This window comes from Gracilinanus agilis, chromosome 2, assembly GCF_016433145.1.
Source record: "Gracilinanus agilis isolate LMUSP501 chromosome 2, AgileGrace, whole genome shotgun sequence".
Taxonomy (NCBI): Eukaryota; Metazoa; Chordata; class Mammalia; order Didelphimorphia; family Didelphidae; genus Gracilinanus; species Gracilinanus agilis.
The window spans coordinates 645,625,389-645,639,791 of NC_058131.1; the positions used below are offsets into that span (position 1 = coordinate 645,625,389).

General features: G+C 37.5%; 1 protein-coding gene across 1 annotated transcript in view; it reads right to left on the minus strand.

Annotated features, from left to right (window-relative positions):
* SORBS1 (sorbin and SH3 domain containing 1) overlaps positions 1-14,403 on the minus strand; it is a 143,042-nt gene that overhangs the window by 46,858 nt on the left and 81,781 nt on the right. The window contains exons 14-16 of the mRNA XM_044665725.1: positions 13,619-13,702; positions 8,168-8,233; positions 2,710-2,759 (exon numbers count right to left, since the gene is read on the minus strand). Of these exons, the coding sequence (XP_044521660.1) occupies positions 2,710-2,759; positions 8,168-8,233; positions 13,619-13,702 (200 nt within the window). The remainder of the gene's footprint in view (positions 1-2,709; positions 2,760-8,167; positions 8,234-13,618; positions 13,703-14,403) is intronic.

The window sequence follows — 14,403 nt, forward strand, 5'->3', positions numbered from 1 at the left end:
TAGGAAGCTAAGCAATCTGTTGTCAGGTGTGGGAGCTCTGGGTTCATAACATCTTAAGATCACAGATGCAGAGTGGGAAAGGAATTTAAAAGTTATATAGTCTAGCCCCCTCATCTTACAGGTCAAGGAACTGAGGACCAGAAAGGTTAAAACCTCACAGGTCAAAGATGGCAGAACCATAATTCAAACCGAGGTCATCTGAGTCCAAACCCAGCCCTCTTTGGTTTGGAATAGTCACTGTGAAGAATGAGGTAGGGTAGAACAGAGAAGTTTGTCCCAGATACTCTTCCCTCCTCACCTCTCCCCTTAGCTCCCTTGGCTTCAATTCCAATGCCAACCTTCTGCATGCAGGAAATATTTCCTGGTCTCCCCAGGTGCTAGTGCCTTCCCCTGTGAGACTGCCTTCCTGACACTTTGCACATAGCTGGTATGCACCTAATTATTTACATGTGATCTCTTCCATTAGAATGGAAGCTCCTTCAGGGCAGGGCTTGTTTTTTTAAATTTTTCTTTGTATCTCCAACACTTAGCACAGGACCTAGCACACAGTCTTATTACGAAAGCTTAAAGGATGGTACCTTAGGATTTATGTATCATAGATTAAGGGAGGAAACCATCTTTGCTGCCTGTCTTAACAATTAAGAATATATTTAACACAAGGAACAACAGATGGTTTCTGGGGAGTCATTTTCTATTTAGTGAAGATGAATGAGATGAGATGGTTGGAAAATGTGGGAGACTGGAATCAAAAAAACCATTTAGGAGTCTATTAAAAGAACTATTAAGGGGGCAGCTAGGTGGCTCAATGGATTAAGAATGAGATTAAGATGAGAGATGAGAGGTCCTTGGTTCAAATCTGGCCTCAGACACTTCCTAGCTGTGTGACCCTGGGCAAGTCACTTAACCCCCATTGCCTAGCCCTTACTGCTCTTCTGTCTTGAAACCAATACACGGTACTGATTCTAAGACAGAAGGTAAGGGCCTAAAATAAAAATAAAAGGACTATTAAGTAGGCATCCTAACTCTCGTGCCTCATCTATGGAGCATGATTCTTCACTTCTTCATTCCCAGTTTATATCAGGAAATCCACATTCAGCTAACTTGGTCCTGCTTTCTCTGTGTCTCCCTCCTCTCAATTGAGTTCTCTGACAACCTCACTGGTTCCATGATGCCTGTTCCATACTCCTCTGGGACCTACCAGCCCACATTTGGGGGAATTTTGTCTTTATGATTCTAAAGTCTAAAGAAACAGGCAACCTTAAAATGTTAGAATTAGAAAGAATTTTATTTGCTTGTTCAATTGTTTCTCATTCGTATCCAAATCTTTGTGACCCTATTTTAGGTTGGTTTTTTTTTTTTTGGCAAAGATATTGGGCTGGTTCTCCATTTTCTTCTCTAGCTCACTTTATTTAGATGAGGAAACTGAGGTAAACATGGTGGAAAGACTTGCTCAGGGTAACACAGCTACTAAGTGTCTGAGACTAGATTTGAACTCAGGAAAATTAGTCTTCTTAACCTCAGGCCAGAGACTCTATCTGCTGTGGAATCCCTAAAATGCCTTCTATAAGCTAGTCTATAACCTAGCTACCCTATAGAGGGACTTTAGCAATCATGTTATTCTAAATCCTCATTTTCAGATAAGGAAATAAGACCCTTACGGATATTAAAGGGGGCTTGCTCAAAGGTATTTCTGAGAAATATAGTTAGAAAGCCTTTTAGAAATCATCTAGTCTAGTTCTATAATTTTACAAGGCCTAGATAAAGGGAGAAATTTGCCCAGGGTCACATCTAACTCTGTTTTCATTTTCCTTCCTTCCTGTCAGGAAAGAGCAGATTTTTAGCCAAGTTGCTCTTCTCCCCTATTCTTGAGTAGGCTATCAACTGGCATTTAAAAGGTTAAGAAATTAAGTTGGTTATATTAAACTTGAAAAAATAGTTAATGAAATGAATTGAGGCAGATGAAAGTATATTAAAATAACTTTTTTTTAAAAGTCATCAAAATTAGGGCAGCTAGTTGACTTAGTCAAAAGAGAGCCATGTATGAAAATGGAAAGTCCTGCTTTCAAATCTAGCCTCAGGCATGTCCTAGCTGTGTGGACCTGAGCAAGTCACTTAACTCCAATTGCCATGTCCATATCACTCTTCTTCCTTGGAAATAATACTCAGTATTGATTTTAAGACAGAAAGTAAGAGTTTAAAAAAATCATCACTTTAGAAAATTTATATATGATGTACATTTGTGTGGTGAGGTTAAAGGCAAGCTTTCCATAAGGTTCATATCCAAAGGATAATATAGTATGGCTCTTCAGCTTCATCAGTATTAGAGTTCCCTTCATCAACTCAGATAGCAATTCATCTATAACTTAGTAGATCAATCAGTAAATACAGATATATCTTTAAAAGATGTTTAAACGTCAAAAAGTATATATGACTTGCCCATGGTCACGCAAACTAGTAAGGGTCAGAGGCAGGACTGAGATCTTTCTGACTCTAAGTCCAACACTCTGGCCGGGACAGAATGTTGGCTCTCTACTACCATGGAACAATAAACCATAATAGATAGTGTAAGGATACAGTATTGGGATTGGGTTAGCCAATTAGGAGCAAGCATTCTCGTCAATGAAAGGACAAATGTCTCTGGGGTAGACCCATTCTCTTCCCTGCTTCTTACATTCCAGAAACAAACCATGCAACGGGTCTTCAACTTACTAGGCAGAACGCTCAGCAGTGGTTTCTGGAGTGGGGCTGGCTCTTGTAGTCTGTAAATGTACAAAAAGAGAAGTCAACACTGAAACAAAAGAAAAATAACAACCAAGACATTTTTTCTGTTAAACGATCTCTAATAATGACCCTCAGGAGCCAAGACAAATGGTGAGTATGAAAGGGATTGTGTTTGCAAAGAGGGCAACATTTTTCCTTCCTTCCTATCAGGGAAGGGCAGATTTTTAGCTAAGTTGCTCTTTTCCCTTATTCTTGAGTAACCGGATCAAACTCGAAGTAAGAATATGCTACTCCTCAGATCAGGAGACACAACCTGGAGATACCTCCTCCCCTCAACCCATTCCCCTTTGCCTCCATGGCAAAGACAGATGGATGTGTTTTGGGACATTTAACAAAGTCAATTAGAGAATGCTATGGGATGAATCCAGTGCCACCTTTATCAGGACAGTTTTGCATGAAAAATTTCTCATTCAGGAGAACTTCAATTCCTTGGCCAGAGCTAAAATGGTCTTATGCTGTTCTGACATTCAGCAGAGGTGAAACTGAATGAAATTAAGCTAATCCGTATAAAGCAATTTGCTACCATTCCTAGATTTGCTAATGTGGAAATATGATTATACTTTTTATAATTACAAATATTTTCAAGGGAGGAGGGTAACGCTTTGGGGGAAAAAAATCTAGGACTACAGTCCTACAGAGAAAAAAATATAAGGAGGAGAAACAACCAAAAAACGTATCTAAATAAAAAGCAATTACTTATTTAGGGTTGGGGGGGTGGTGATTCAGTTTGAGAGGACTATACACGAGGTCTCAAAAATCTTAGACTTTTGGGATGCTGTATAAAGGCACAATTCATCTACTTTAAAGAAAACAAGAAGAAATATGAAACTGTAGTAAGTGTAATAATAAGTTTTAAAACCCTTCAGTTCCAAATCAAGGATAATGAAGGAATAAATGTAGCCAAGGTAAAGGAGAGGGAAAGGAAGAGATATTTGGGACAAGGTGAGGGAGAGAAACAAGTAAGGGAGAGGCAAAGACTAGGTGAGACATTTGTGGGAAATAGGGAGAGATTTGGGAAAAGAGGAAAAAAAGGAGACAGTGAAAGGGAAAGGACTTGGGGAAAGGGGAGAAGTAAACATTCTCGACAAAGTGTCTGTGAAAATAATCCGATTATCCCTCCTTTCCTTACTCTATAGTATATTTGGCTTTTTGTTCTCTTCTCCCCTTTAGTCCCTTACATGGATTCAGTCACTATCTCCCTATGACTGATTCTCAATTTTTTTATCTTCAGTCTTGTCCTCTGTCTTCAGATCAGTCCCTAAATTCCAACTAGACCAATCCATGAAGATACCCAGCTGCCATAAACTTAACCTTAACAAGCCTAAACTGACATTTTTATCTCCCATCCCCAAATGTTTTTTCTTCCCTAGGTTTCCTATTTTGTATTGGTAGTATTGCCATTCTTTGAGGCCTCCCCATATCCAATTAGTTACCAAACTTAGTTGATTCATCCTATAAAATATCTATTACATTTATCCTTTCTTTTTTACTGCAATATAGCTATTGAATTAGCTTCTAATTGCTCATATGGCCTCCAGGCCATGAATCATCTCCAGAATTGTCTTCCTAAAAGACTGCTTTGACAATAACATTCCCTTTCTCAAAAGTCATCAATGGCTCCTACCATCAAAGGACAAAGCACTAATTTTTGCCCGCTATTCGAGTCTCCCTGGAAGCTGGACCCTGGATCTACCCTACATTTCAACCTTTACCTCTTATTACTCATTTATTCTTACTCTGGTTGAAATTCAACTAGATTGACTTAGTTGCCATTCCCTTCCCTCCCTCCCACCACCAATATGACTTGTATATTTCCACCATTTTACCCTTCTGGACTTATACCATTATCCAGTCCAAAATGTGCTTCCTCCCACCATACTCCTTCATTCTTGAACCCTCCCTGATTACTCCAGGCCAGAGTGGTCCTCTTTTTCCTTAAACTCTGAGCGCTGATTTCCTCACTAAACATGTATCATAGCCTACCCTGTACGATGAGTTACCTTTCCATGTGTCTATGTCTTGCCTCTCCTAATGGATTGTGGGCTACTCCCTTCAGGAGCCATCACACAAGTTAGAGCTAGGCAGGATTTTAAAGACTGTTTGGTCTGACCTCCATCTTTTATACATGAGGAAACCAAGCTCCAAAGAACTAAAGCTACTTATTCAAAATCAAATGCAGGCCTTGTAACTAGCAGCAGTTAGGTCCAGTGGAGAGAATATATGATGTAGATACAGAGAACCTGGGCTCAAATTACAGTTCTATTTACTACCTATATGATTTTGGGTAAGATGTTCGGTCTCTGGGTCTCAGTTCATTATCCATAAAATGAAGGAAATGGATTTCATGACCTCCGAGGTCCCTTCCAGCTCTAAATCTATGCTTCAATGAGTCCACTACTCTAAATGCAAAGTTCTTTACACTTCTTTGTATTCCCCAAGACACCCAGCACAAAGCCTTAGAGTTAAATGGTTTAGAAGTTTTTATTAAAACATTAACTATGTGTCGGGTACTGGGCTAAGAAGTGGGGACAGAAAGATATAACTAATCCCTGTCCTCAAAGAGCTTATAAGAGGCACTAAATGAGTACTTACTAATTAGCTAATAACAATCATAACATTGATTCTCTAGCTTCCTTCCTCCCTTAAAGCTGCCTAAAAAGACCTCTTTCTGAATTGTAAGTCCTCTTATCATAGGACTTACAATATATATCATGTCTTATATATATCATATCATATCTTACATATATCATATCTCAAATTCTTAAAAGGAAGGGAAGGGAATGGTGGCACACCAATCAGGATCTTCCTATAAGGTCAGCTCATTAGTCTATTCTTCTAGTAACGATTAAGACTTTCCTGTAATTTTTTTTCTCATCAACCAGCTATTATCACTTCCCTACTAAAAACCCAAGGGCTATAGGCAGTTCATATTGAAAACCCAGCTCCTTCTCTGTCCTATAGGACACAAAAATGTCTCCTCATGCCTAGACTGTTAGCATCTTGTTCATCTTTCATGATTTTCCAGATACTTGATTATTTGCTAGCTCTTGGATATCATCACTTGGTAACTCCTTGACCCTTCCTATAACTTGCTTGGATTTCTGATTCCCTGGCCTTGGCTTGGCTTTTGAAAATTGATTACTCCCTTGGAATCTTGTCTTGAACATCAATTTTCTTGATCCTTTTAACAGCTGAACTCTGGTGGTTAAACATCCCTAAATCCCTACTTCACCTAAGAACTTGACCATTCTGTTTTTCCTGCTTCTGGTCCCATCTAATTAGTGTGACAAAGTCGGACCCCTGCTTTGAGCCTGACATCTCTGACATCTTTTTTTGCAAAGACATTGTGTTGCCTTCAGTTATATTCTATGCTTTGCCAGTAAGTCATGGGGGTAATTCTTAAAATCGCCTTCTATTTTTTTAGCACATCTTTATTCTCTACTTTTAATAAAAGGTTTAAATTTTTTTTCTTTTAGGGATTTTATGAATTACTGAATTTTAAATTGCATCTTCCAGTTAGCTAAGTTTCATATGGCATTTAGTATGTGGAAAGTGGTACCCTAAGCCATCCCCATCCTTTAAGCTTGTCCTATACCCTGAAATAAAAGTATTTTAAATTCTAAAATGATCTGACTCCTTTTTGCTCAAATCAAAGCTTCACTACCTCAAGACATGATCTTAGACTGGAAAATAATCCATAAACTAACTCATCCTAACACATAAAAAACTAATAGTCCCATCAACTTCCTCCTCCATGATTCCATTTAAGGTCTTTCTTATTTCTAAAAGTGTAGTCTTGTTTTCCCTAATTCATCTCCAAACTGGTAGACTTTCAGATTATACAAAAAAGAAGGGAAAATCTTTAATCATTATGAAGATATTCTAGAGCAGAGGTAGCTACCACAAAGGCCAACTATTCTGCCCAGAGTCTGCATCCAGATCCAGACTTCTATGCTAGTCCCACTTTTCACAGCTTTCCCCCTCCCTTTGTTTCAGCATCTATAGCCAAACTAAAAGTTCCCAGGTTTTTTCACAAAAGCTTCCATGACATTGGTACATGTGGGGTATTGGAAAGTCAGACTTCGACTATATTCGTAGGTAAGCATTTTTTGTTTACCGAGATGCTGAATTGTGTTGAGATTGCTATACCATACAGTTGTTGAAAAGATGGATGAGCTCCTGTGTAAAAGTTTTCTTTTTAAGAGATAATGTGCTTATCTTATAATAAACTACTGCTCTAATCATAACTAGCACAGTGCTTTGCACATCAGCAGGCATTCGATAAAGATTCTACTATTTAACATAAAAGTAAGGACTGAATATGAGGTCAGCCAGAATTACAAGAGAACCAGTTGCCCAATAGTGTCATTTGGAAAGTTCATACATAGGTTGCACATGAAAATCAGACATGAGAATGAGGAGAAGAAAAAGGAAAGGCAGCAGAATCTCTGGAAATTTTAGGATGGGTAGCATTGAGGCAGAGGGCAAAATGGGAAAACATAAGCCTATTCTTCATTCATTGTTTGAGAATTTCCTTTAAAGAAAGGGCCAAACTCAAAACAAATCCACTAAAAATCACCTGAATCTAAAAGGATGCCAGGAAGCCATGCAATCTCTGCAGTGAGCAGAACCATTCACTTGGATCACATTAAAAAGCCATTCCACAATGAAAAGAGCAAACAGAGTTTGAAAAAGAGCTGACAGAATGAAAAGGCCAGGAAATGCCTTCCATACTCTTTTGCTCATTGCATTATTAGGCTTTTCCATTCTTTCCTAAATGAGCCTCTAATTCTATCTGATAGCAACTGTGATCTCTTTCTAGATAAGTCAGGTTAAAGAAGAAAAAGAATGGAAAAGTAAGCTTTGGTGTAACACAGGGGAAGAAAGAATGGAAGGCTAAGTCTGAAGAATGAAATTACTTTTTAGAGGATGGAGAAAGCAGAGATGTTGGGATGATAACGCAGAAGTGCACAAGGAATTGGCCATAGAGTAAATGTCAACAGAGGATGCTGCATCTGGAGGGAACAATTTAAATCCCAAATACCCAGTCTTCCAAAATGTATCTGACTTCTCAGAAAATACAACCGTGGCATAAAACCTACCTTTTGAGAAATACCTATTTTATTTCACTTCAGAGCAGGGTCAAAGGGACTAATTACTAGATATTAAAAGAAAAAGCAACTGCTAAAAATCTCTCTAAAGGTTAGTGCACCTCATGGACATGTTATTGAATGACAAATTGATCGATCGCCAAGCAAAATGAGTTAAAAAAAATAACATAAAGAAAAATGAAAGCAAACACCAAAACCACCACACACTCCCGCTAACCAAGGAATGCTAAACACACACTTTAGTACAACAACATAGGTAGATAGCACAGAATTACCTTTCTATCCTCTCTAGGAAGGATAGAGCAGTCTCCAGGAGTATAATCCCATATCTTTTTTGGAGGCTGATGGGAAGCAGAGGAGGAAATGAAGAAATGAGAATAAAGACAACACAAAGAACGTGGAGACTGGTTTAAAACAGAAAGGGTCACAGGAAGGGAACCTTATCAACATAGAAAGGAAAGATAAAAAGTAGGGGCAGTCTGGTATTGTGGTGATATCAAGGAGGAAAGTCTAGGAAGAAGACTAGGTAGAGTTCAGAATTAGGAATATTTATTAGGAAGTCTGTTCTATCCTGCACTCCCCAGGGGGCAAGACCACTGGTTTTTAAAAGTGAAAGTTTAAAAAAAATCCAAAGAAAAATAGTGGATTCCTAGTTTTCCTTTGAAAACAGAGGGTAATGCAAAAGCCTTCTTTTTCCCCCAGAGTTATTTCTTTCCACATTAATGAAGCCAACTTACAGGGTTAGAGATATAATTGGTACTCTTTATGGGGTTTTCAAAAGCCTTGCTTGGCAGTAAAGTTTAATGTATCGTAAAGTGTATTATGACAAATATGCTGCATGTATTTCTTAATGCTAAGGGTTTTTTTTTGAAAATCCCTTTATAATTTATGCTAAATAGCTTATTGCAGGATTACTAGGAGCACAAGAGACCTTTCTCAATCCACTCATAGATGCATTTTGACAAAACTGAGAGTAAAGCTAATTTCTGCAAAATTGTTCCTGGTCTTATTTTCTCCTTGACTTTCCAGTACAATGTTAGAGGAGTATTTCTATAGAAACCCCTTTACCCTCCAATAGGTTGCTTTAAACTTTTGGCAATGAGAGGGTTAAGTTGGAGGCCAGCCCTGTGGCTTCTTAGATATGAATGCTAGTATTGGCTGGAAGCTCTCGTTTCTGGTAGCAGGTTTTGTTTTGTAGTTCTTTTCCAACTCCAAGAGCTCTCCTGAATGGCTGCCCACCTTCTCACCAATCTTTTCCTTCTCTGATCTGACTGTTCTCTATGAAAGGTGTGAAAAGGCCTTTGGACTCCCAGGTTTTCCTTTTATAAAACAGAGATCAAAGCCTTTAATTTTTTTGAGGAATTAATATTATAAACAGCCACATTTCCAGGATTGCCCATTTGTTGGCCAGTCTGACCCTGGAGTCCTGATTATTCATTGTAAAGAAAGGATCTCAAGGAAGGGAATGAATACTTGTAGGCAAACCCTGAACCCATTTCTTTCCTGTGGATTTTCCTATTCACTTTCTAATAAATTGACATCTCTTCTGCCTTCATTACAAAGTGTTTGCCTTATCATCAACTCTCCCAGTCTTTTCTTGATGGAAAAAATCTATGGAGTAATATAAGCTTAATTATTCTAAGCTGATGTATCTTATCTTATTTCCTATTATTTTTCCTCTTTACTTTCTAACAAATGTGTGATTGGAGAAAAGATCTGGACGACAAGAACAAGAGACACAAGGTTGTACTCTTACCCATGGAATTTGTTTTTCTTTAAAAAAACAAAACAACAAACCCTCCAGGAAGGTCTCTAGAGTGTTGGGCATACCCTTTATGAGACATCTGATAAGAATCCCAAGGGCAAAGAATCTGGGAATAGGGTATATCTCTGGAGGGAGTGTAACTGATTAGATCATGGATCCATTGAATTACTGGAATATTCCTATTATGATTTTACTTTAAAATTGTTTGTGTGTTTCTTAAACTCCACTATGATGGAGCTAAGTTAAGGGAAGAAAGTTTTTGTCCACATGTTGGTGAGGGGAGCTGGAATGGATGTAGGAGAATTTTGGGTTCTCTAGAGCCTAGTCAGGAACTGGTGGAACCTAAGCTTCCAAGCCACCAAGGGCTGTTACACCAATAAATCTGGCTCATTGGAGAGTATGAGAAACCTGGTCAAGGTGCAGCTATTCAAAAGTACCTGGATGTTTTATTTTTTTTCTACCTCAAGACCCAAGTGGCAGCGTGGTACAGTAGACTTGTAATCAAGAAGACTGACTTTTAAATCCTGAGCAAATCATTCAGTATCTCAGTTTCCTCACCTCTAAAATCAGGGGTTTGAACTTGATGCCTCCTAAGGTTTCTTCTAAATCTAAATAGGATTGTCCCCCCTTGCTCAATAATATAGTAGGAGTATGCTAGAACTATCCCTAATCTTATACAATTATTATATCTATTTCTCAGATTAATCTGCCCATAACTTATGACATCAAGCCAATGAAGGCAGGAAAATCTAAGTCCAAGTCTTGCCCTGCCCCTGGGCAAGTTACAATTTCCCAATGGGTTTTGCAATATAGAATGGAAAAATAGAAAAATTTAATGTCTTACACCAAGACTGCATGCAGCCTAGAGTAAAAAAGTAGTAGCATTTTAAAGGAACACCATTAAATAATGCTAGGGATGGAAGGACGGAAAATCTTCAACTTAAAATAGTTTTGTAATGGCTAAAAAAAGGTTCTCTTAAAATGTCAGAAAATTTCCAACTTAAAATAGCTTTTATTTTTAATAATAATAATAATAATAGATTGCATCTATTCAATGATCTTAGGGTTATATTGTGAGGATAAAATGAGATATTTGTAAAATATCTTGTAAATCTTAAAATGCTATGTGTATACAGATGTAGACCCCCAAAATATTTATAGAATGCCCCCCCCAAATATTTATAGGAGTACTTTTTGTGATAGCAAAGAAGGGGAAACAAAATAGATATTCTTTGATGATACATAAATGTAATGGAATATTAAGGTACTGTGAGATATTATAAATGTGATGAATATAGAGAAGCATGGAAAGATCTATATGAGCCAATAAAGGATGAAGTAAGCAGAAATATGCAAAATTACTATAACAATGAAAATGGACAGAACTACCACCCACAAAAAAATTAAAAACAAAAGTCACTCATTTTCAGACTTTTTCAATGGCATTTTCCCCGTCCTTTTTCTTTTTTTCATCTTTAAAAAATACTATTTTTTATATAGGTTCCCTCTCTAGAAGGGGAAGAGGGAGTAATTCTGGGGGCAACAATGAGGATACAAAAAAGAAAAGATATCAATTAAAATTCATTTCAAAGACAGCTATATAATGTTAGCAATTATTATTAAGCTTTTTTAAGATTTACAAAGTGCTTTACATATATTATCTCCTTAATTCCCACAATAAACCTGTGAGCTAGGTGCTATTATTATTCCCACTTTTCAGATGAGGAAATTGAGGCTGAGAGGTTAAGTGATTTGTTCAGGGTCACATAGCCACTAAGCATCTCAGGCACAATTTGAAGTTGGATATTCTTGAATCCGAGTCCAGCACTCTACTCACTGTACCACTTGGCCTCAAATAAGTTCTGCTCTAAAAATTGATTTTTTTATATCTTCTACAATTTGGATGCTAATTTCTCAAGGAAACTGATCAAACTGATGCTTCAATTTTCAAGCTAGCTTTCAAAATCCGAGTTAACTCATAATATAGTTGAAATGCTGCTGTATATTTGTTCTTAATATAGTAGGGGAAACATGCTAATGTGAATAATCAACATGGAAAAGCAATACTACTGAATGAAAAATAGTTTATCTGGAATGCTATTACTTGATGAAAGTGACTGCCTGATGAAACAGGGGGTACAGGGAAATTTTTGTGAACATTTTGAAGGCGATTTCTTAGTGCTTTTGAGGTTAATAACCCTCATTCTTTATCATGTGTAATTAATTAAAATCTCAAAGCATTCCTTTTCTTTGTGAAAGCTCTATTATTGACACCAGGACCATATATCTTAGCTTTATTTGAGGGGGGCTTTGTTGGTTTTGTCTCGAAAATGCCCTGGAGTGAACGATAAAATAAAGAGAGGTTTTCCTTTCATTTCTAGACAAGATTCAAAAGCAAAAGGGAAGGATGTAAAGAGAAAGTCTATGCATGAATAAAAAAGGGTGAGAGAGACTGTTTAGGGTGGAATTAACTGAGTTAGATTGAAAAAAAGGGCAAAAGGGAGAGAGTATGAGGTGCATAGAGGGTGAAGAAAGGAGGTAGTAGAGGAAGGGAGTCATACAATTGCCCAGGATGGCCACCAGAGGGAGATGTCACTAGTATAGTTTGGGTCTATTTGAAGGCAGTATTGGGAGTGGCAGATGGTCATCAGATTTTCACAAACTGGAGCTAGTAATTTGTAGAGTGCTTGCACAGTCAAAACATTTGGGGTTTTGTCAGATCAAATGAGTTTTTTTTAATCAATAAAGGTCATAGGATTTAACATTTCTTGAAATATAAAATTTAACTCCTGATTTCAAATAAAAATCTTACCCCAAATCACAATAACTGAAATGGTAGACTAGTAAAGTCTCATTTAGATTTAAAGCAAGACTGAAGCCAGCTCCAAGAACAGTCCTTTGTTAAATTTCTAATGTGGGTATTTACATCTTGGAAATCAGAAAACACTACAAATCAGGGTTTGATTTACTATATGGTTGACTCTAGACTTAAGAAAGTAATGCAGAAAATGTTAATAATATAGATGAAATTTAAAAGTATGCTCTATTGCAAATTCCCTCTCCCCAAACCCCAGGGCCAGTTGTTAAGCATTTACCAGTATGCCCCTGATTTAAAGCCCTTGATTTTTTCTGAGCTAAATTCCCAACCCTACAAATTCTCTTTTGTAGCTGAAACTTTTTATGCAAAAAAGGGGTTTGCATTTTAATTTTTAGCCATCATGAGTAAAGAGAAAAGGAGCATATATTTTAAGCTTGATTCTCAGCTTTTGGTTTATGCAGCCCAACTGAGAAAGCAACCTTCTTTTAGTATCCCTTCTGTGCGGCATCTAAAAAGCCTTTCTCTACACGCTGAAAATAGACCTGTTGAAAATCCTAAGTCCTTATCTCATTCTCTGATTTATGGGTACCATCTCATTAAATTTGCCTACAACTGTGTTACATTCTTAGATGAAGCCTGCACGAGTTCCACTAAGCTTTCCATTCATGGAGCACTTTATTCCATCTGCTCTTATACTACTTGATTAAATGTGCTATTAAAATAATCAAAAATAAAAATAACCTTTAAAGAAAGAAAAAGCAGCAACTTCACCACCCTTTTCACCACATTGAATGTGTTTTGCTGTCGTAAAAAATGCAAGGGATGCTAAGGATGTGGTCAACCAAGGGTAGAGGGAGGGTGGGAGAAGTATCTAAAATTGTATTTGTGGTCATATTTATGCATGATTGACTTGGGAATTCCTTCCTTGGCGGGCCTAAAAGGAAAAAATATCCATCTGGTGCTTACTGTCCTTGACTGCCTAACACACATCAGTAATGATGGGCTGATATGTCCCTGGATGTCAGATGCTGCTGCTCAACCCTTACTGAGTTCTTTGACAGGAGATCTGAGACTTCTGGGCAAATGAGCACCTACAGCATCGTTTTAAAAGGAGGCTAGGTCTGCTGAAGCTCTTAAACTTACCGGTCTCCCAAACTCCAATTCCGAAAAGAATTTATACCAAGGTTCATTCTTTAAATCTATCTCTTCTGGGCTTATATCCCGAGTCTACAGGAGTTGGTGATAGTCGAATGGAAGAAAGAGAAGGATACCATTATGCAAAGATTACATAGGAAAAAGGACCATTAGAGATGCAGTACTTTTCTTGTTGAAATGTGTCTGTTATAGCCAACACTAGCATTTTTCAATTATTGCTGATGCCAATTAGGAATGGGAAGGGGTGAAGAAGATGAGTTAGAAGATGTAAGAAGAAGGTGTAATGGTTCATAAAAAATGGAGAACTGAGACGTAGTCAAGAAAAGTGACTCAATTCACCATCACAAAGCGAAGGCATTAGATAGGTACTGGAACTAACATCACTAGACTAGTTTCCCTTCCACCCAAAGTCTGCATATAGAGGTGATAAAATTTTTGTGTGCTTTTCAGAATTTGAAAAAACAAATCCTTAGCCCAGTCTTGCAAATAGCCATTCAACCAAAGTGTAGAACCAGCTACATTCACCAAACATTTTTTCATAGTTTGGTAAACTGGTAGATGTCTGCAAGGCTTATTCATTTGATTGGAAATAAATATAATTGTAACACTGTACAAGAGCCCACCCATTCATACTGCATCTTTAATGGCACATGAATATGTAAGAAACCACGTCCTATAAACAGTAAAGTGAAAGATGACTTTCCAAGTAGGAACAGAGGACACGAGTGGAAAGAACCCATTTCAAAACAAGTGTTTAAAGGATGAATGTAGAC